This window comes from Jaculus jaculus, chromosome 13 (genome assembly GCF_020740685.1).
Source record: "Jaculus jaculus isolate mJacJac1 chromosome 13, mJacJac1.mat.Y.cur, whole genome shotgun sequence".
NCBI classification, from domain to species: Eukaryota; Metazoa; Chordata; class Mammalia; order Rodentia; family Dipodidae; genus Jaculus; species Jaculus jaculus.
This window is the reverse complement of record NC_059114.1, coordinates 46,893,072-46,912,244: the sequence shown is the minus strand read 5'-3', so window position 1 is coordinate 46,912,244 and position 19,173 is coordinate 46,893,072. Positions and strand designations below refer to the sequence as shown.

The window sequence follows — 19,173 nt, the reverse complement described above, 5'->3', positions numbered from 1 at the left end:
CTGGGATTAAAGGCATGCACCACCATGCCCAGCTTTCCATGTATCTTTGAGAAGAATGTGTATTTGGTCACTACTGGATATAGTGTGCTATAGATCTGAGGGATAGCTAGTAGACTCCCTGCAGGTCAAGTGGGGCAGGCAGCTCACATTATATTCTCATACTCAGTCTTCCCTCTGAAGAAGCTGTTGAGCGCCCATAGTAATGGTGGCGATGGCAATCAATACTTACACAGCGCATCCTCTATGACAGATTACAGGAAATCCCTTATTTAGTCCCATCACACGCTTACCTTTGTACCCCAAGCAGTTGTTCCTCAGTATAAGTGGAGTTCCCGTCTCCCTGCCAGGTCTGATTCCACTCATGCTCAGACTTCTTTTCCTTTTGTGCCTTCATGCAGCTACAGCAACCACAGGGGTCATGACTCTCGGGGGTTTTGTCTTCTGGGTATTTGTTTCTTCTAACTGCATCAATGTAAGCTGCAAAGGAAGAGTCTCTCCAGAACACATCAATTTTGTACCTTTTTTGTACTTTGTATTTTTTCCCTTTCTTTCTTTTTCTTTTCTTTTCTTTTTTCGTGTGTGTGTGTGTGTGTGTGTGTGTGTGTGTGTGTGTGTGTGTGTTAGGGCTCCACTCTAGCCCAGGCTGACCTGGAATTTACTATGTAGTCTCAGGCTGACCTTGAACTTATGGTGATCCTCCTACCTCTGCTGCCCGAGTGCTGGGATTAAAGGCATGCGCCACAGCACCCAGCCCTTTTCTTTCTTTTTTTTTTTCTTTAGTGAGACAGGCTGGTTGTGAACTAGTGATTCTCCTGCCTCAGCCTTCCTCATGCTGGGATTATAAGCCTGTACCACAGAGCCCAACTTTACAATTCTGCTACTTTCCTTAACTTTCTGGGAGGCTGCTTGTATAGGTAAAAGCAAATAAGAGTGAGGAATAGACTCTATAGAAATCATATTGACTTTTTGTTTGTCTGTTTTGTTTGTTTCGAGGTAGGGTCTCACTCTATCCCAGGCTGACCTGGCATTTACTATGTAGTCACACCCTGGCCTCAGACTCACAGTGGTCCTCCTACCTCTGCCTCTGGAGTGCTGGGATCAAAGCCGTGTGCCACCATGCCCACCTTCATGTTGACTTTTATTCAAAACTAAACAAACTTCTTCCCTGAGAAATCATATAGAAGAAATGGGAAGCACCCAAGAAATAATTTAAAGTGTCAGAAATATGAAGCACAGAAAGTTCACCATACTCACTCAGCAAATTACCCTGAGAAAGAAAGGAGCTCATGAGGCTTCTACCCAATACTCTGCCTATTTCCCTGTGCTCCTTGATCAGAGGTGATAAGTGTTCATAAAACAACACTTTTCTTGCAATGCCTCCTACCCTTAAGATATAAAGTTCCTACTAACAGGTACTGAAGTAATATGTACCAAGACAATTAGCTAGATAGATCAGAGGGTGAGACCTACTCCAGCCCACAAAGATGTTACAGTGCAATGGAAGAGGGTTCAGGAAATCGAAACACCTACAGAATGTAAAGGGTACGGCCCGCAGTCCCATCACAGGACAAGACTCTCCTGTCTAGTCAGGGGAGGGGGGAGGGGCTTTAAAAATGTTTTTTCTTGGGCTGGAGAGATGGTTTAGTGGTTAAGGAGTTTGCCTGCAAAGCCTAAGGACCCAGGTTTGATTCCCTAGTACCCATGTAAGCCAGATGCACAAGATGACACACACATCTAGAGTTTGTTTGCAGTGGCTGGAGGCCCTGGCATGCCTATTCTCTCTCTCTCAAATATTTTTTTTTTAATCTTTGTTCTTGCTGAACATGGTGACACATGCCTTTAATTGCAGCACTCAGGATGCTAAGTTAGGAGAATCACTGCGAGTTTGAGGCCAGCCAGAGACTACATTCTGAATTCCAGGTCGGCCTAGGGTAGAGTGAGACTCTACCTCAAAAAAATTTTTGTTCTTTTATCCTGCTCACATCCTCAGTGACTACCCATCCTTCTTTGACATGCATCCTGTAAGTCTGCCTGTCTAGCTCCCAGATAGCGTTCATGTGCTGGATGTAGCACTTTCTCCACGGAGCCTCCCTTGGCACCCAGGTTATCTATGTTGGAAGCTTTGTCAGTGTGCTGTCCACACCCCCGACCTTGCTGTGTTAGCCCAGGAACTTACTGGCCGTGTTTTGTAATTGGCTGTTAACCGGTCAAACTCTCTCAGTGGACTGACAGTTCTGTGAGCTCAGGGACCCGCGTCTGTCAAATTCCCCCTGCAGAATCGGCATAATGCAGGACACATAATAGGTATTAGATCAATACTTTTTTTTTTTCCTTTGGCCTGGCCGTAGAAAAGGAAAAGGACAGACAGCCTATTGATCCTGATGAAGCCTTGAGGGGAGGGATGGACAAGATCAAACCAGGAATGAGGGCCAGATGACCTAGTGTGAAACAGTTGTCCCTGAGGGACAGAAAGCAGCACTCTGCTGGCCGCCCAGTCACCGGGGTCCAGGAGGGCCTGGACAGCCGCGGGCTCTGGGCGGGGACCCCCGAGGCAACAAGTCGTCCCAGTGACTTATCTCCCTGCAGGGACCCCTGCCCGGGGCCGGCGAACCCTGCTCTGGACCCCGGCGTCTGCCCTGCAGTCCCCCACCGCGTCCGGAGCCCCGCTCAGGCTGAGCATCTTCTCACGGCTTCCATCCTTCATCTCAGGCCCAGGATCTTACGCTCCTCAGCAGCCGCATCCCTGATCGCCCGTAACGCTGCCTTGTCCCACCCTCCCAGTCAGGACCTGGTACCTTCGGTCCAGCGCTCCCCGCTGCCCAGAGTGGCCGCCATACCGGTTCCCGGTCAGCAGGTCCGCCGAGGCTCCCAGGTCCCCGAGGCTGAAAGAGAAAGGGCGCGGAGCGCGGGGCACGCCGGTCATTGTAGTTTAGCCCGGATGGACTGCCGCGGCGCGGGACTACAATTCCCGGCGGGTCCAGGAGAGAGGCTGTCAGATGCAGATGCTCGCGCAGAGTGAGGCCTGTGGCGTTGCAGCTGCTATTGATTCTGCCTTACCTTATATAGTGGGCATAGTGACTTCTGTCAGAATTAACCCTGACAACATGCAAGGGTCTTGTCTAGGAAGGGCTTCGCCAACTACGGGCCAGAGAGGAATAGTTTACTATTCTATTCAGGGATGCCATTATATATATATAAATATATATATGTATGTATATATAGTAGTCATATATATATATATATATATATATATATATATATATATATATATATATATATATATATATATGATTTAAAGCAAAAGAGCGGAAGAGAGAGATAATGAGAATGAATGGGCATACCAGGGCCTCTAGCCATTGTTAACGAACTCCTGATGCATGCACCACTTTGTGCATCTGGCTTTACATGGGTACTGGGGAATAGAACCTAGGTCATCAGGCTTGTAAGCAAGCTTACTTGCTCTTTTGCTTGCTCTCTCTCTCTTTATTTCTTTCTTTCTCTCTCTCTCTCTCTCTCTTTCTTTTGTGTGTGTGTGTGTGTGTGTGTGTGTTTGTTGTTGTTGTTGTTGTTGTTTTTACAAGGTAGGGTCTTGCTCTAGTCCAGGCTGACCTGGAATTCAGTATGTAGTCTCAGGGTTGCCTCACACTCATGGAAATTTTCCTATCTGCACCTCCCAAGTGCTGTGATCAAAGGCGTGCACCACCATTCCTGCCAAGCACCTTTCTTTCCTCGCTGAGCCATCTGTCTAGCTTAGGATGTCTCTTTTTTTTTTGGTAGTACTAGGGATTGAACCTATGGCCTCACACATTATAGGCAAGTTCACTACCACTGAGCTACATTCCTAGCTCTAGGATGTCCTTTTTAAATATCCACCAATGCCTGTTCTGTGAAAAATCTGTGTTAGGACCCAGAGATTCAACGATGGCTTCAGGGATGCCAAACCCAGCTCTGGGAAGTGTAATGACCATGAAACTTGGTAAACTTAACGGTTAGACAGCAATCTAACTTTTCCCTATCCTCCAACAGTCAAAATCCAGCTCCTCAAGCATCAGAGGGAATGCTAGGGGTCAGTGTGTCAGAGGTAGTGAGGAAAAAAAAAGGGCAAGTTTGGGGGCTTGTATCACAAGCCTTACTTTGCCAGTCCTTATTCTACTTGTGAGCTTTTTCTACCTTTATTCAGCCAGTCCTTCCTTTGGCCTGCCTTTTTTTTTTATTATTTTTATTTTTATTTTTCAAGGTAGGGTCCCACGCTAACTCAGGCTGACCTGGAATTTACTATGTAGTCTCAGGGTGGCCTCGAACTCATGGCGATCCTCCTACCTCTGCCTCTCGAGTGCTGGAATTAAAGATGTGTGCCACTGCACCCGGCTCTCTCTCTCTTAAATAAATATTTTTTTAAGTTGGTGAAAAAAAATCTACTACCACCCCCAAGTCTGGTTTGCCTGTCATTTTCTTGATGGCTATGAGGTGGGGCGGGGGATGGGGCAGATGGTCTAGGTGCTCCATTTGTAAGGGATGTTACAAATGATTGTTTGGGAGTTTTCAAATGTATGTTGTTTTTTTCCCCTGTAGGCTGGGGCATATAATTCAGCAATAGAGTACTTGACTAGCATGGGTTCAATCCCTAGTATCAGAAGAAGAAGAGGGAAAAAAAAAGAACAAAGGACAAATTAGTCATGTTGATGCATACCTATAATTCCAGAATTCGAGGAAGTAGACTCAGGATCAGGAGTTCAAAGCCAGCCTTATCTACATTAAAAGATCGAAGCCAGAGTTGCCTACATGAGAGCCTGTCTCAAACAAATGACAACAACAAGGAAAAAGCAAAAAGTAAAGATGTGGTGGCACATATCTGAGGTGACAGCACTCATGAGACTGAGGCAGGAGGATTCTAAATTTGAGGGCAGTCTGAGATATACAATGTGACTTGTCTCAAATAAATGAAGAAAATATGACAAAGTAAATCAGTATGAGAAGGATTATCCATCATAATTAGATGGATTGCATTATGTTCTTAAACTTAGAGACAAAGGACACACCAAAACCAAGGAATGAGCCAAAGGCCCAGATCAGGGACCATGGGCCTATGGCCCGTGCATATATTTCAGGCAGTAGTGTGCTTATAGAAGCCTAGATCCTGACAGACCCACTAGTGTTCTGTGGTTGAGTGACCTGATCAGAAACTTCCATCAGGTAGTTGTACATAAAAAGGAAGGATTTTTGCTTTGGGACATAAACAGCCTGCTTCTAGAAGATGGCCAGCTAAGATAGGGTACACCTTGATTTCTAGAATCACAGGGTTAAGGTCGGCAAGTACAGATGTTCAAGTACCATGGTATTTGGTTATGAGTAGAGGTACTTGCTTGAGAAGTACTATGAATTATAGAACTACTTATGGGCTGGAGAGATGCTCAAGTGGTTAAGGCCCTTGTTGCAAAGCCTAAGGACTGAGGTTCAATTCCCCAGTACCCATGTAAGCCAGATGCACAAAGTGCAGCATGCATCTGGAGTTCATTTGCAGACCTTACCTAGGAAAAAAAGAAACACACAAAAAATGTTCAGCAACCTTCTCAGTGACTGCAATGAAAGTGAGCCCTTCAGCTCATTTATACCTCCACTAATATCTGTAGATGCATCTGTTGCTGACTTGTATCACTTGGAAAAACTTAGAAATCCAAACCAAACTATTGCCAACACTTGTGTGTTGGCTGTTGCCTCTATTCCCCAAGTACCTAGCAAAAACAATTTCTGCTGTCAGATTCAGTCTCTGCACTTTGCACTGCATGGAGGAGCCAAGGAAGAGCAGCTGGAAGGGAAGTAAGGGAAAAGTAACGTCTACAAACTGGCATCATAGTGCACACCTGTAATCTCAGGCCAGCCTGGGACACATGAGATCCTGTCACCAAAAACAAAACAAAAACAAAAAGCTAGGTGTGGTGGCACACGCCTTTAATCCCAGCATTTGGGAGGCAGAAGTAGGAGGATTGCTGTGAGTTCAAGGCCACCCTGAGACTACATAGTGAATTCCAGGTCAGCTTGAGCTAGAGTAAGACCCTACCTCAAAAAACAAAACAAAACAAAACAAAAAAACATGGGCTGGGGAGATAGCCCAGTGGTTAAAGGAACTTGCTTGCAAAGCCTACAGGCCTAGGTTCAATTCTCCAGGACCCATGTGAACCCAGATGCAGAAAGTGTTGCATGCATATGGAGTTCATTTGCAGAGACCAGAAACCCTGTCACACAAATTCTCTCTCCTCTTGCATATAAGTAAATAAATAAAATGTTTTAAAAACCCCTCTCCCATCAAAAATACCCACCCCATAAAATTGGGGATCTACAAACTAGTTCTCAACACTTTTAGAGAGAATATCCACAAATTCAGGAGGAGACTGGTAATCAGGGCCACAAATGTTGTCTAGCAAATTCACATAGAGTTTAGGACTAGCCTAGCTTTGGGAAATTATGTGCCAAAGTAAGGCAAAGGGGGCCTGGAGCTACTTTTCTATCAGTTCTTTCCACTTAAAAAAATTATTTAGCCGGGCGTGGTGGCTCTCACCTTTAATCCAGGCTCTTGAGAGACAGAGGTAGGAGGATCACTGTGAGTTCGAGGACACCCTGAGACTACATAGTGAATGCCAGGTCAGCCTGAGCTAGAGTAAGACCCTACTTCAGAAAAAATAAAATTATTTAGTTATTTGCACGTGTGTGTTTGCACATGGGTGTGCACACATGCCTATAGAGGAATATGCTGGGGTGTTTTCCCACTGCAAATGAACACCAACTAGAAGCTTGTGCCTTTTCTGCATCTGGCTTTCAGGGGTGGCTTGGTAATTGAAGCTAGGCCTGCAGGCTTTGTAAGCAAGCACCTTTAACTGAGCTATCTTCCTAGCTCCAAATCTCCTCAGATTTATTTTTATTTTTCAACTTTTTAAAAATGTTTTATTTAGGGCTGGAGAGATGGCTTAGCGGTTAAGCGCTTGCCTGTGAAGCCTAAGGACCCCGGCTCGAGGCTCGGTTCCCCAGGTCCCACGTTAGCCAGATGCACAAGGGGGCGCATGCGTCTGGAGTTCGTTTGCAGAGGCTGGAAGCCCTGGCGCGCCCATTCTCTCTCTCTCCCTCTACTTGTCTTTCCCTCTGTGTCTGTCGCTCTCAAATAAAAAAAAAATGTTTTATTTGGGCTGGAGAGATAGCTTAGCGGTTAAGCGCTTGCCTGTGAAGCCTAAGGACCCCGGCTCGAGGCTCGGTTCCCCAGGTCCCACGTTAGCCAGATGCACAAGGGGGCGCACGCGTCTGGAGTTCGTTTGCAGAGGCTGGAAGCCCTGGCACGCCCATTCTCTCTCTCTCCCTCTATCTGTCTTTCTCTTTCTGTCGCTCTCAAATAAATAAATTAATTAATTTTAAAAAATGTTTTATTTATTTATTTGAGAGAGAGAGAGAGAGGAAGGGAGGGACAGAATGGGCAAGTCAGGGCTTTTATCTGTTGCAAACCAACTCCAAACGAATGCGCCCCCTTGTGTCTTATGTGAGTCCTGGGGAATTGAACCAGGGTCCTTTGGCTTTGCAGGCAAATGCCTTAACCACTAAGCCATTTCTCCAGCCCTGTTTTTCAACTTTTAAAATTACAGCCTGGACCAGAGTGAGACCCTACCTTAAAAAAAAAAAAATTGTTGATGGGGTTAGAGAGATGGCTTAGCAGATAAAGGCACTTGCTTGCAAAGCATGATGGTCCAGGTACAATTCTCCAGTACCCACATAAAGCCAGATGCATGTGGAGTTGGTTTGCAGTGGCAGAAAACCCTGGTGTGTGCCCATTTTCCTTCTCCCTTTCTCTCTCTCTGCTTGCAAACAAGTAAATATTTGTTGAGTTGTAGCAGCTTTTGCTGGAGGTACTGAGCTTTGCCCCATCCAAGACTGACAAGTTCCTTTTGTCTATTGAGGCCTGTGTATCTGAGCTGGTTACTTGTTCTTCCATAGGAGGAGAAAAGAAATGAGATGACATTCTGACACACACACACACACACACACACACACACACACCGCTAGCTGCTCCTGTTTAAGACCATGTAGTCTTGCGTAAGAAAAGGGAGGAAATTGTAAATGGTCACCATCCTGTTGTCTAGACATCAAGGAAGAGATGAGTTCTCAAGGAAGCTACAAGGGCAGCAGAAGACTGTACTCGGATTTCCTGTCAGAGGTGGGGTCTTGTATTTACATAAATAATAGGATCCTTCCCAAGACTCCCCTCTAATACAGTTTGCTGTGAGCAGCATTCGGCACTCAACCTCCCCAAAGGATAGTTACTTAGCAACAGGGAAAATCAACGTGGATCATGCGGTGCTGTGGTGTCAGCAGCAGGGTAAGAATCTCCAACATATTAATACCAGTTCACCTCCCCCCACATATAAATACCTTATGACTAACAGCTCATATGTGCAGGACATTGTCCAGAGTCAGGGGAAATTTTGTGGCCTTGTAATGGAGATGTCAAAGGAGTTACCTAGAGTGAAACCCATGTCCTTGACTTGAGCAGTCCAGTATGCTAAGCAGCTGTACTAAGTGTCCATGGTAGAATGATGACCACAGAATTCTAGACATTGTTATGTCACCTGGAAGGTTCTATCACAATGAGGGATTTTTATATTAGAACTGAGAGTAAGTGATGTGCTTTTGGCAGTGTAGTTTAAATATATATGTTCTCTCTTTAAAGCAGTTATTTATTATTTTAGTATTTTTATTTATTTGTTTGAGAGAGAGGGAAAGAGCTAGAGAGGGACAGAGAGATGGGTGCGCCAAGGCCTCCAGCCACTACAAACAAACTCTAGACGCATACACCACCTTGTGCATCTGGCTTACATGGGTCCTGGGGAATTGAACCTGGGGCCTTTAACTTTATAGGTGAGCGCCTTAACTGCTAAGCCAGCCCTAAATTAAATATATATGAACTTAGGTCAGTGATGTAGCTTAGTTAATAGAGTGTTTGTAAGGTATGGGTTCAGTTCCCAACACTGAAGGAACAGGGTATAATGCTAAACACCTGTTATCCTAGCACTTGAGAGGTGGAAGCAGGATGATCACAGGTTCAAGGTTATCCTTGGATGTATAACAAGTTCCAGGCCAGCCTGGGATACATGAAGCTCTGTTTAAATTTTTTTTTTTCTTTTTTGAAGTAGGGTCTCACTGTAGCCCAGGCTGACCTGGAATTCACTATGTATTCTCAGGGTGGCCTCAAACTCACAGAAATCCTCCTACCTCTGCCTCCCAAGTCCCGGGATTAAAGGCATGTGCCACCACGCCCAGCTTTGTTTCAATTTTTAAAAATAATTTTATTTATTTATCTTCAAGCAAAGGGAGATACAGAGAATAGATGTGCCAAAGCCACTAGCCACTGCAAACAAACTCCAGCTGCAAGTGCCTCTTTGTGCATCTGATTTTACCTGGGTACTGGTGACTCAAACTCAGGTTGTTAGACTTTCTAGGCAAGTGCCTTAGTCTCTAAATAATCTCTCCAGCCCTCAGGAAGTGCACCACTACATACAAGTAGCCCTCAATTAAATTTTTATTTATTTATTTTATATTTATTTGAGAGAGAAGGAGAGAGAATGGGCACACAAGGGTCTCCAGCAGCTACAAAAGAGCTCTAGACCCATGCCACCTTGTACATCTGGGTTACGTGGGTCCTGGGGAATCAAACCTGGGTCCTTAGGCTTCACAGGCAAGTGCCTTAACCTGCTAATCCATCTTTCCAGCCCTAGCCATCAATTTTTTTGATTTTCGAGGTAGGGTCTTGCTCTATCCCAGGCTGACCTGGAATTCACTATGTAATTCCAGGCTGGCCTCAAACTCACAGAGAACCTTCTACTCTTGCCTCCAGAGTGTGGGGATTAAAGGCGTACATGAGGGCTGGAAAGATGGCTTAGCGGTTAGGCGCTTGCCTGTGAAGCCTAAGGACCCCGGTTCAAGGCTCGGTTCCCCAGATCCCACGTTAGCCAGATGCACAAGGGGGCGCACGCGTCTGGAGTTCGTTTGCAGAGGCTGGAAGCCCTGGCGCGCCCATTCTCTCTCTCTCCCTCTATCTGTCTTTCTCTCTGTGTCTGTCACTCTCAAATAAATAAATAAAAAAAAAAAAAAAAAAAAAGGCGTACTTGACCATGCCTGGCTTCAATTTTTCTTTTCTCTTTTCTTCCCTTCCCTTCCCTTCCCTTCCCTTCCCTTCCCTTCCCTTCCCTTCCCTTCCCTTCCCTTCCCTTCCCTTCCCTTCCCTTCCCTTCCCTTCCCTTCCCTTCCCTTCCCTTCCCTTCCCTTCCCTTCCCCTCCCTTCCCCTCCCTTCCCCTCCCTTCCCCTCCCTTCCCCTCCCCTCCCCTCCCCTCCCCTCCCCTCCCCTCCCTTCCCTTCCCTTCCCTTCCCTTCCCTTCTCTTCTCTTCTCTTCTCTCCTCTCCCCTCCCCTGGTAGGCTGAAGTAGGAGGATCACCATGAGTTCAAAGCTACCCTGAGACTACATAGTAAATTCCAGGTCAGCCTGGGTGAAAGTGAGACTCTACCTCAAACCCCCCTGTCCTCCCAAAAGAAGTTGAAACAGAACTGGCAGGTGCAAGAGGTCTGAGGAGATGGCTCATGGCACAGCATTTAAAGGTGCTTGCTTGCAAAGTTTTTGACCTGGGTTCAATTCTGCAGCCACCCATATAAAGTTGGACAAGCATGCATTTGTAGTGACAAGAAATCCCTGGTAGCCCATACACATATACACAAGCAAATAAATTAATGTTTTAGGGCTGGAGGGATGGCTTAGCAGTTAAGGCACTTGCCTGCAAAGCCAAAGGACCCTGATTTGGTTCCCCAGAACCCTTGTAAGCCAGATGCACAAGGGTCACATGCTTCTGGAGTTTGTTTTCAGTGGCTGGAGGCTCTGGCGTGCCCATTCTCTCTGCCTCTTCCTCTCTCTCTCAAATAAATATTTATAAATAAATAAAATATTTTTTAAAGTAATGTTTGATAAAGGTGGATTGGGGAAGAAGTGGCAGAAAGAATGTTAAGAGCCAAAAGAAGGGGAGGAGTGCTTTGCAATACTGTCTTCCAGACACAAAGGGACCATGGAATTCAGGACCTCACAATGGCAGATGCTACCTACACAAAACCTGCATAATAAGAAATTTTTAAAAAATGATGACATTGAAATAGAAAAGAGCTGGATGTGGTGGCTCACAACTTTCATCCCACAGCACTTGGGAGGATGAGGTAGGAAGATAGACGTGAGTTTGAGGCCAGCCTGGAGCAAATACAAAAGAGAGGGGGGGGGGGGGAGAGAAGGCATGGTGGCGCACGCCTTTAATCCCAGGACTCGGGAGGCAGAGGTAAGAGGATCGCAGTGAGTTTGAGGCCACCCTGAGACTATTCCAGGTCAGCCTGAGCTAGAGTAAGACCTTACCTTGAAAAACAAAAACAAACAAACAAAAAATTGAACTCCAGGTCATCATTTTAATATAAGTAGAAAGGATCAGTCCATCTCATCATTTTCTTGGCCCTTGTTTTATGGACTCCTCATTCCTGAGATTCTGAGAGGAAGGAAGAACAGGCCACATTTCTCAAGTGGCTTCCATGTGGGAAGGAGTCTGTCATGTGAGTAGATTGCTTCCAGATCTAGAGGAATGCAGTGTCCTTTAGAGCTTGTCACAGACATGAAATAAACTTATATATGGTTTGTTGTCTCCATGTCTTCCGTATGTTCATGGGGCAGCCACATCATACTTAGACCCGTGGGGACCCAGGTCACTTTTAAAGAACCTACAAAATAAATATACAATGAGGAAAGGTGAACTTGGGAAGGGCAGGGTAGGGAAGTAGAGAGAGGAGCCTTGGTCTCTGAACATAGACTTAGCTTTTCTGGCTAAGGAACCTGACTTGCAAGGAAGGTGGGGAGAGTGGGTACATTTGGGAAAGAAGGGAAAGAAACAAAGCTGGGCATGGAGGCGCACGCCTATTGAATTATTCCAGGTCAGCCTGGACTCGAAAAACAAAAACAACAAAAAAAAAAAAAAAAAAAAAGGGCTGGAGAGATGGCTTAGCAGTTAAGCACTTGCCTGTGAAGCCTAAAGACCCCGGTTCGAGGCTCGATTCTCCAGGACCCATGTTAGCCGGATGCACAAGGGGGCGCATGCATCTGGAGTTCGTTTGCAGTGGCTGGAAGCCCTGGCGTGCCCATTCTCTCTATCTACCTACCTCTTTCTCTGTTACTCTCAAATAAATAAAAATGAACAAAATTTAAAAAAAAAAAAGAAGAAAAGAAAGAAGCAAAAATGTACCTTTTCTGCTGGGGAGCAGCCCTTACTGTTGTTCATGTTGATATTCTTCATGGAGACGAGGGTGATGTAGTCATTTTCTCTATTGGCTGTGGAGGAGCTGGAGTGGGTCAGAAGTCTAAGTTACAGAGAAGAACTGACAGGGCAACGGAGAGTCAGAGGACAGTGGGGGAGGTGCATCTCGACACTCTCTTTCAAAAACTTCTGTACTGACCTGGAATTCACTATGTCGTCTCAGGGTGGCCTTGAACTCACAGTGATCCTCCTACCTTTGCCTCCCAAGTGCTGGGATTAAAGGCATGCGCCACCACACCCAGCACAGTTAATTTAATATACAATGTGAAATCACATCTACCTTGAAGAACTGCTATAAAAGTTTGAAAAATATTACAAATTATATGTCAATTTGCATGGTACGTAATAGGTATTTATAAAGAGGTTTTGTTGGGCTGGAGAGAGTACTTAGTGGTTAAGGCACTTGCCTGTGAAGCCTAAAGACCCAGGTTCAATTTCCCATTACCCATGTAAGCCAGATGCACAAGGTGGTGCATACATCTGGAATTTGTTTGCAGTGGCTGAAGGCCCTGGCATGCCCATTCTCTCTCTGCCTCTCATTCTCTCTCAACTAAATAAATAAATAAATAAATAAAATAAAATAAAGCAAGACATTGTAGAAAGAGGTTCTATAGTTTAGAGGCATATTTTACACTAAAATTTATTTATTTTTATTTGTAAGCAGAGAGAGAGAAAATACGAGAGAGGGAATGGACGCTCCAGAGCCTCTTCCACTGCAAACAAATTCCAGATGCATGTACCACTTTGTGCATCTGACTTTGCATGAGTACTAGGGAACCGAACCAGGGCCGTCAGGCTTTGCAAGCAAGCACTTTTAACTGCTGACCCATTTGTCCAATGTCCACATTTTACATTAAAATGAGCATCCATAGGCTTTTTATGAAAAGGCAGTAGAGGATGAGCCCTGTGGCTAAAGAGCCCAGTTCATCTCTGCTCACCTGACAGCGCTTCTGGCCTAGTACCTTTACCCCAGCTTCAGTGGGTGTATGTCTGTCTGTGTGTGGTGTGTGGTTTGTATGGTCTGTGAGTGTGATTTGGTGGGGCAGTGCAGTATACATGTGTGCACATGCATGTGTGCAGAAGGCAGCAACTGTTGCCTTCATCTTGGAGTGGGAGTTTGGGTGTCTGATGGATGGTTCTTCCTCACCCATCTGACAGTCTTACCTTTCAGATAGCCCGGAGCTCCCTGGCTTCTGTGGATCTGTAAAAGCCCAAGAGCACAGACTCACTCGGGTCCTGTGCTATATCATTCAGAAGCCCAGTTCCCCTCAGAGTCCACCCGCTCATCAAGTGATGCTTACGCTGCATTCCTTCCCTCCCTCAGCCCAGGCCCCATCTCAGTCTCTGAGCACGGGGAAGGGAGCCCAGCAGGTCAAGTACCTTCCGACTCCTTGTTCTTCCGACACTTAAACCTTAGACTGACCACACCAACTAGAACGATCACCACAACCACTAGGATGACAATGAAGCTGATAACACCTGCGCAGGGAAGAGATGGGGTGCATGGGAGGGGAAGGAGAGGATGGCGGGGGAGAGAAGAGTCCAAATTCCCTTTGTAGGGAAGTGCTGTATAGACAGGCTCTGGGCGTAAAGTGAATCCCACTTCTCCCAGAACAATGAATGTCTGTCAGCCTGCTGCACCTTGCTATGGGGAGCACCTCAGCCCAGCACCCTCCTCCCATAAGAGCCAAGAAGAGCTAGCTGGAGGGCCACTTGAACCTCCCATCATGGCCGTGCTCCTCAGCCAGCTCCTCCTGGAATTAATGACTGAGGTATGAACTTGGAATCCCAGACTCAGTGCAAGTCGACTCTCAAGGTGGGGTCCCTTCCATGCTCCATCCTTCCCTCCTTTTCTCACCAAAGGCAGCCACGGTGAGTACCGTCTCTGATGTGGGACTGGGTAAGATGGTCATGTCGTCATTTGTCCTCAGACTTGTGGTAACTGAATTGGGAGTAGCATTCAGAGACGCTTCTGAAGTAGAGTGGAGTTCTGTGTATCAGCGAAGGGGACTGGCAGAGAGAACTAGCTTCCTTCCTACTCCTCTCAGGCAAGAGACTAAAGATCACACCCTATAGAAAAAGACTCTCTCTGGTCCCTGACCAAATCGCATAAAGACAGAAATTCCTGAGCATGGTAATGCACACATTTAATCCCAGCACTGAGACTACGTAGTGAATTTCAGGTCAGCCTGGACTAGAATGAGACCCTACCTCAAAACAACAACAAAACAACAAAAGACAGAAGTCACTGGAACTTCAGAGGTGTGGGGTCATGTGAACAATGCTGTTTGTTCATAGTAATGGTTCCTGAGGGCTCCAGAATATTAAAGATATTTCTGCCATTGCAGGGAGTCCAGAGGAAAAGTTTCATACTACAAGACAGGAAAACCAGGTGGGGCAAAGTAGAGGCATCTGTGTTCTGCCAAGGATTGAGATGGGAAGAAAGCCAGGCACCAGTGCATATTCTCAGGTACTGACCTAACAAGCCAGGCTGCTAGGTAAGAGACACAGCTTTCTAGTCCTCTTAAAAAACGATGTCTTAATGGAACACTCAGGAGCCATAGATCGTTGCTAGAAAATTTTCAGTGCCAGGGATGGGATACCTTCCAGTGAGTTGTTGGCCAGGGAGGTCCCTGATGCCCCCAAAACATTATAGGCCATTGCCGAGGCCCTTGGTTTCCCACCAGGAATTGATGGTAAGACCCTATTGCTGAAGACTCCACATATTTGGGCTGCAAGGCCACTGAGAAATCCTGCTGGAACTGAGCTGATAACCTCCTCCATGTAGACCAGCTGACAGAAAGCTGGAAGAAGCCATTCTACATGTAGTTCAATGGGAGAAAGATACACCACCAGTGAAGATACTCAACAGTGGATACTGCAAGCCTTATAATTGGCCAGCCAGGCCAAATGAGCCAATGGGTGCAATAGTGGCACGTCTGTCATGGTGGAAACCAACTTCACTCCAATTGGACTGGAGGCCCACTCCAAGGGAGGAAATACATGTCTGATACTGAAAACTTAAAACAGGGGTAGTCATGAGCCCTAGGGGTGTAACATCAGCTGTTGTCTGGGTAAGTGTATATACTATGCTTATCAAACTGCCCAGTAAGCACTTCTCTTAATATTCATATCCTTATATTAATGCTACTCTCACTTTGGGTAGAGAATCTTCTCTTTTCAGATGGCAGTGACCTTGGGACGACTCAGAAGGTATCATGGTGCTGGAAAGAAGTGACTAGAGTACCGATTAACATTTCTATCACACCTTCCAAGGCTCAGGGTCTAATGCAGAAGAGGTGGCGGGAAGAATGTAAGAGCCAAAGGAAGGGTAGGACTCCTTACAACTTGCTCCCTCCAGACAAAAAATTGCCTCGATATCCATGACCTCATAGCGCCTGACACTACCTATACAAGACCATCATAAGAGGAGGGAAGGATCATGGCATCCGAATAGAGGAGAGACTTATTGAAATGGGGAGGGGATGTGATGGAAAATGGAATTTCAAAGGGGAAAAGGGGGGAGGGCAGGTATTATCATGGGATATTTTTTATAATCATGGAAAATGTTTAATAAAATTGAGAGAAAAAATGATGTCTTGGGCTGGAGAGATGGCTTAGCGGTTAAGTGCTTGCCTGTGGAGCCTCAGGACCCCAGTTCGAGGCTCGATTCCCCAGGACCCATGTTAGCCAGATGCACGAGGTGGCGCATGCATCTGGAGTTTGTTTGCAGTGGCTGGAGGCCCTGGCGCACCCATTCTCTCTCTCTCCTTTATCTCTCTGTCACTCTCAAATAAATAAATAAAAATAAACAAAATATTTTTTAAAAAGATGCCTTCATCAAAATAAGAGAGACTGATTGAGAGGGGGAGGAGATATGATGGAGAATGGAGTTTCATAGGGGAAAGTGGGGGGAGGGAGGGTATTACCATGGGATATTGTTTATAATCATGGAAGTTGTTAATAACAAAAAAAAATTATGTCTCATGCCAGGCGTGGTGGTACACACCTTTAATCCTAACACTCTGGAGGCAGGGGTAGGAGGATTGCTATGAGGTCGAGACCACCCTGAGACTACATAGTGAATTCAGGTCAGCCTGGACTAGAGTGAGACCCTACCTCGCAAAACCAAAAAAAAAAAAAAAAAAAAAAAAAAAAAAGTCCCTCTTCTCAGGCCTTGCACTTCGGGATTATTTGCTGCTCTATTTCCTTCATTTTCCTCATTCTCTTCCTAATAAGTCAGAGAGTAAAATATCCAAGGGCTGAAAGGTAAGAGACGTATCTCACTGCTCTTCGCTTCTGGGAGCACACGTGAGACATACCTCTCCTCATGCCGCTGCACCTGAAGCAAACTGCCAAGATGGAGAGGCCCCACCCCTCCCTGAGAAGGGCCTGTCCCTTTTCCCAACCCTTCATTTGAGTCTTCTCCTCCTCCCCTCCCTCCCTATGCCCATCTCAGTACCAAGTTCAGGAATTTTGTTTTGTTTTGTTTTCAAAATTTTTTATTAACAGCTTCATGATTATAAAAAATATCCCATAGTGATACCCTCCGTCTCCCCACTTTCCCCCTTGAAACTCCATTCTCCATCATATCCCCTCCCCATCTCAATCAGTCTCTCTCTTATTTTGACGTCATGATCTTTTCATTTTGTTTTGTTTTGGTTTTCCAGGTAGGGTTTCACTCTAGCTCAGGCTGACCTGGAATTCACTATGTATGTAGTCTCAGGGTGGCCCTGAACTCATGACAATCCTCCTATCTCTGCCTCCCGAGTGCTGGGATTAAAGGCGTGCACCACCTCGCCTGGATAAATTTAGGATTATTTTGCATCCACTGTGACCAGGCCAAGCTCTCTTATCTCTATCTCTACTCCCTCCAAACCTCCCATTATTTCCCAAACCAGGGTACCACTTGATGTAGCTCTGGGCCTCAAGACACCACCACCTCTCAATCCCTGAGCCACTTGACAAAAGGAAGAGGGAACCCACACAGCCATACATAGGGCCTTTTAGCCTTGCTGCACCTGCCCCCCCCCCTTACTCACCAAGTCCTGATGTGTACTTCTGTGGCTGGGACCATGTGAGGCCCAGTGCGGACGGGGAGTGAGCGGCCATGGTGCTCGACCTGGGCGTTCCAGGCTTACTCCATCCCGAGGAGACCTGTGAGGACTTCTGTGGAACTTCTGTGGATTGGAAAGTACATGTGGCCTGCTTAGGACCTCATCCAGAACGTGTATGTGTGTGTGTGTGTGTGTGTGTGTGTGTGTGTGTGTAGATTGAGCCTAGGGCTTCCCCCCATGGTAGGCAAGTGCTTCACCACTGAGCTATATGCATATATCTCCAAGGCCTCCCTTTTATTACTGCTTTCAGTTCCTGAAGGAGCCATTTTTTAAAAGATTTTATTTTTATTTATTAGAGACAGAGAGAGGGAGAGAATATGAGAGACAGAGAGAGAGAATGGGCACGCTAGGGACTCTAGCCACTGTAAAAGAACTCCAGATGCATGCATCACCATGTGCATCTGCCTTACGTGGGACCTGGAGAACTGAACCTGGGTCCTTAGACTTTGCAGGCAAGTGCCTGAACTGCTAAGCAATCTCTGAAGGAGCCGTTCTGTGGCTCACCTCTGGACACTCACTCTGCCTGGAATACATCTCTCTTGCCTTCCCTTCCACCACCATCTTCACCTGTTCATCTGACTTCTAGGCTCAGCTCCTGCAGCCACTCCTCAGACCCCGAGGCTGAAGTTGCTAACAGTGTGTGTGCCCTGTGACACCTTCTGCTCCTGTCCCACAGCCTGCTTTGGAATTGCCAGTGTGATGCCTTATCTGGTAGTTCCTTCTGCCACAGGTCTACGTTCTCCTGTAGAGAACCAGAACACTGTCTGGTTCCTCCTGGACCCTTTCTGGGCGCCATTTGTAGTCTCAACAGCAGAATACCTGGGTCACTGGTGCTGAGCAGAAACCTTGAACTTCCAGATTCGAAGGAAGATCTGACTCCTGCAAGAACAGAGGCAGATGGAGAGTGGAGGTGGGGCAGGTCTGGTGGCATCACATTCTTTTGCCTATCTGAGAACTTCTAGGCTCTAAACAGGTGTGAATGACCAGGGGTGAGCATGGGAGCATGGAGGTGGGCTTCTGGGCAGCCACACCCACTTACCTGTGCTGGGAGAGGCTGGCCCTGGGCTCAGACTGCTGAACTCTCCTGAAACAGATCATCTGAGGCTGAGTGGTCTGCTACCTCCTACTGTTTTGTCCCCCTCTCTTCTTCCTCTAATCGGGTATTTTCTGGTTTCGATTCTTCTCCTCCACTTCAAACCATTTCTCTCCTACCTCTTTCAAGGCATATTCGACTGGACCAGGCCAAATGAGCCCCTGAGAGCTCTGGCTTCGGAGTCACTCACCTGTAGTCAGTGAACGATAGGCCTAGAGATCCCACCTCTCGCCAGATGTGGTGGCACACACCTTTAATCCCAGCATTGGGGAAGCAGAGGTAGGAGGATGGCTGGGAGTTAGAGGCCACCCTGAGACTACATAGTGCATTCCAGGTCAGCCTGGACTAGAACAAAAAGAGAAAAGAGAGAGAGCAACCCCTCCTCTCAAGTCTTTCCTAAGCTCCCAGGCCCAAATGTTGGAGTGAGTTCATCTTACCCTGAGAGGTCTGGGTTGGCATGGGCTGGCATCTGCAGCCTGCAAGAGAAGGCAAAGTATAGATCAGCTTGGTAAGTCTGCCCAGCAGAGCACACAGGAGAACCTAGGCCTTTTGGCTACCCATACCTCTCATGGGGGAAGGCAGACACATTTTGA

The 19,173-nt window shown here is 46.5% G+C and overlaps 1 protein-coding gene and 1 non-coding gene across 3 annotated transcripts in view; both read right to left on the bottom strand.

The window, feature by feature from the left end:
• Nucleotides 1-389: 389 nt before the first annotated feature.
• Nucleotides 390-2,943, bottom strand: LOC101606536. Of its 2 annotated transcripts, XR_006633223.1 has the most exons (3): nucleotides 2,796-2,943; nucleotides 2,177-2,270; nucleotides 390-477 (listed from the first exon to the last, which is right to left on the bottom strand). It is a non-coding gene; the product is annotated as an uncharacterized LOC101606536 (transcript). The 2 variants fall into 2 exon arrangements; XR_006633222.1 differs by lacking the exon at nucleotides 2,177-2,270.
• An 8,511-nt stretch (nucleotides 2,944-11,454) lies between these two features.
• The window catches only part of Ecscr (endothelial cell surface expressed chemotaxis and apoptosis regulator), a 15,612-nt gene continuing 7,893 nt past the window's right edge, over nucleotides 11,455-19,173 (bottom strand). Inside the window, 9 exon segments of the mRNA XM_045132532.1 lie at nucleotides 11,455-11,780; nucleotides 12,299-12,395; nucleotides 13,535-13,571; nucleotides 13,751-13,849; nucleotides 14,229-14,342; nucleotides 17,413-17,550; nucleotides 18,307-18,366; nucleotides 18,527-18,571; nucleotides 19,018-19,056. Of these exon segments, the coding sequence (XP_044988467.1) occupies nucleotides 11,772-11,780; nucleotides 12,299-12,395; nucleotides 13,535-13,571; nucleotides 13,751-13,849; nucleotides 14,229-14,342; nucleotides 17,413-17,550; nucleotides 18,307-18,366; nucleotides 18,527-18,571; nucleotides 19,018-19,056 (638 nt within the window). The 3' untranslated portion in view covers nucleotides 11,455-11,771.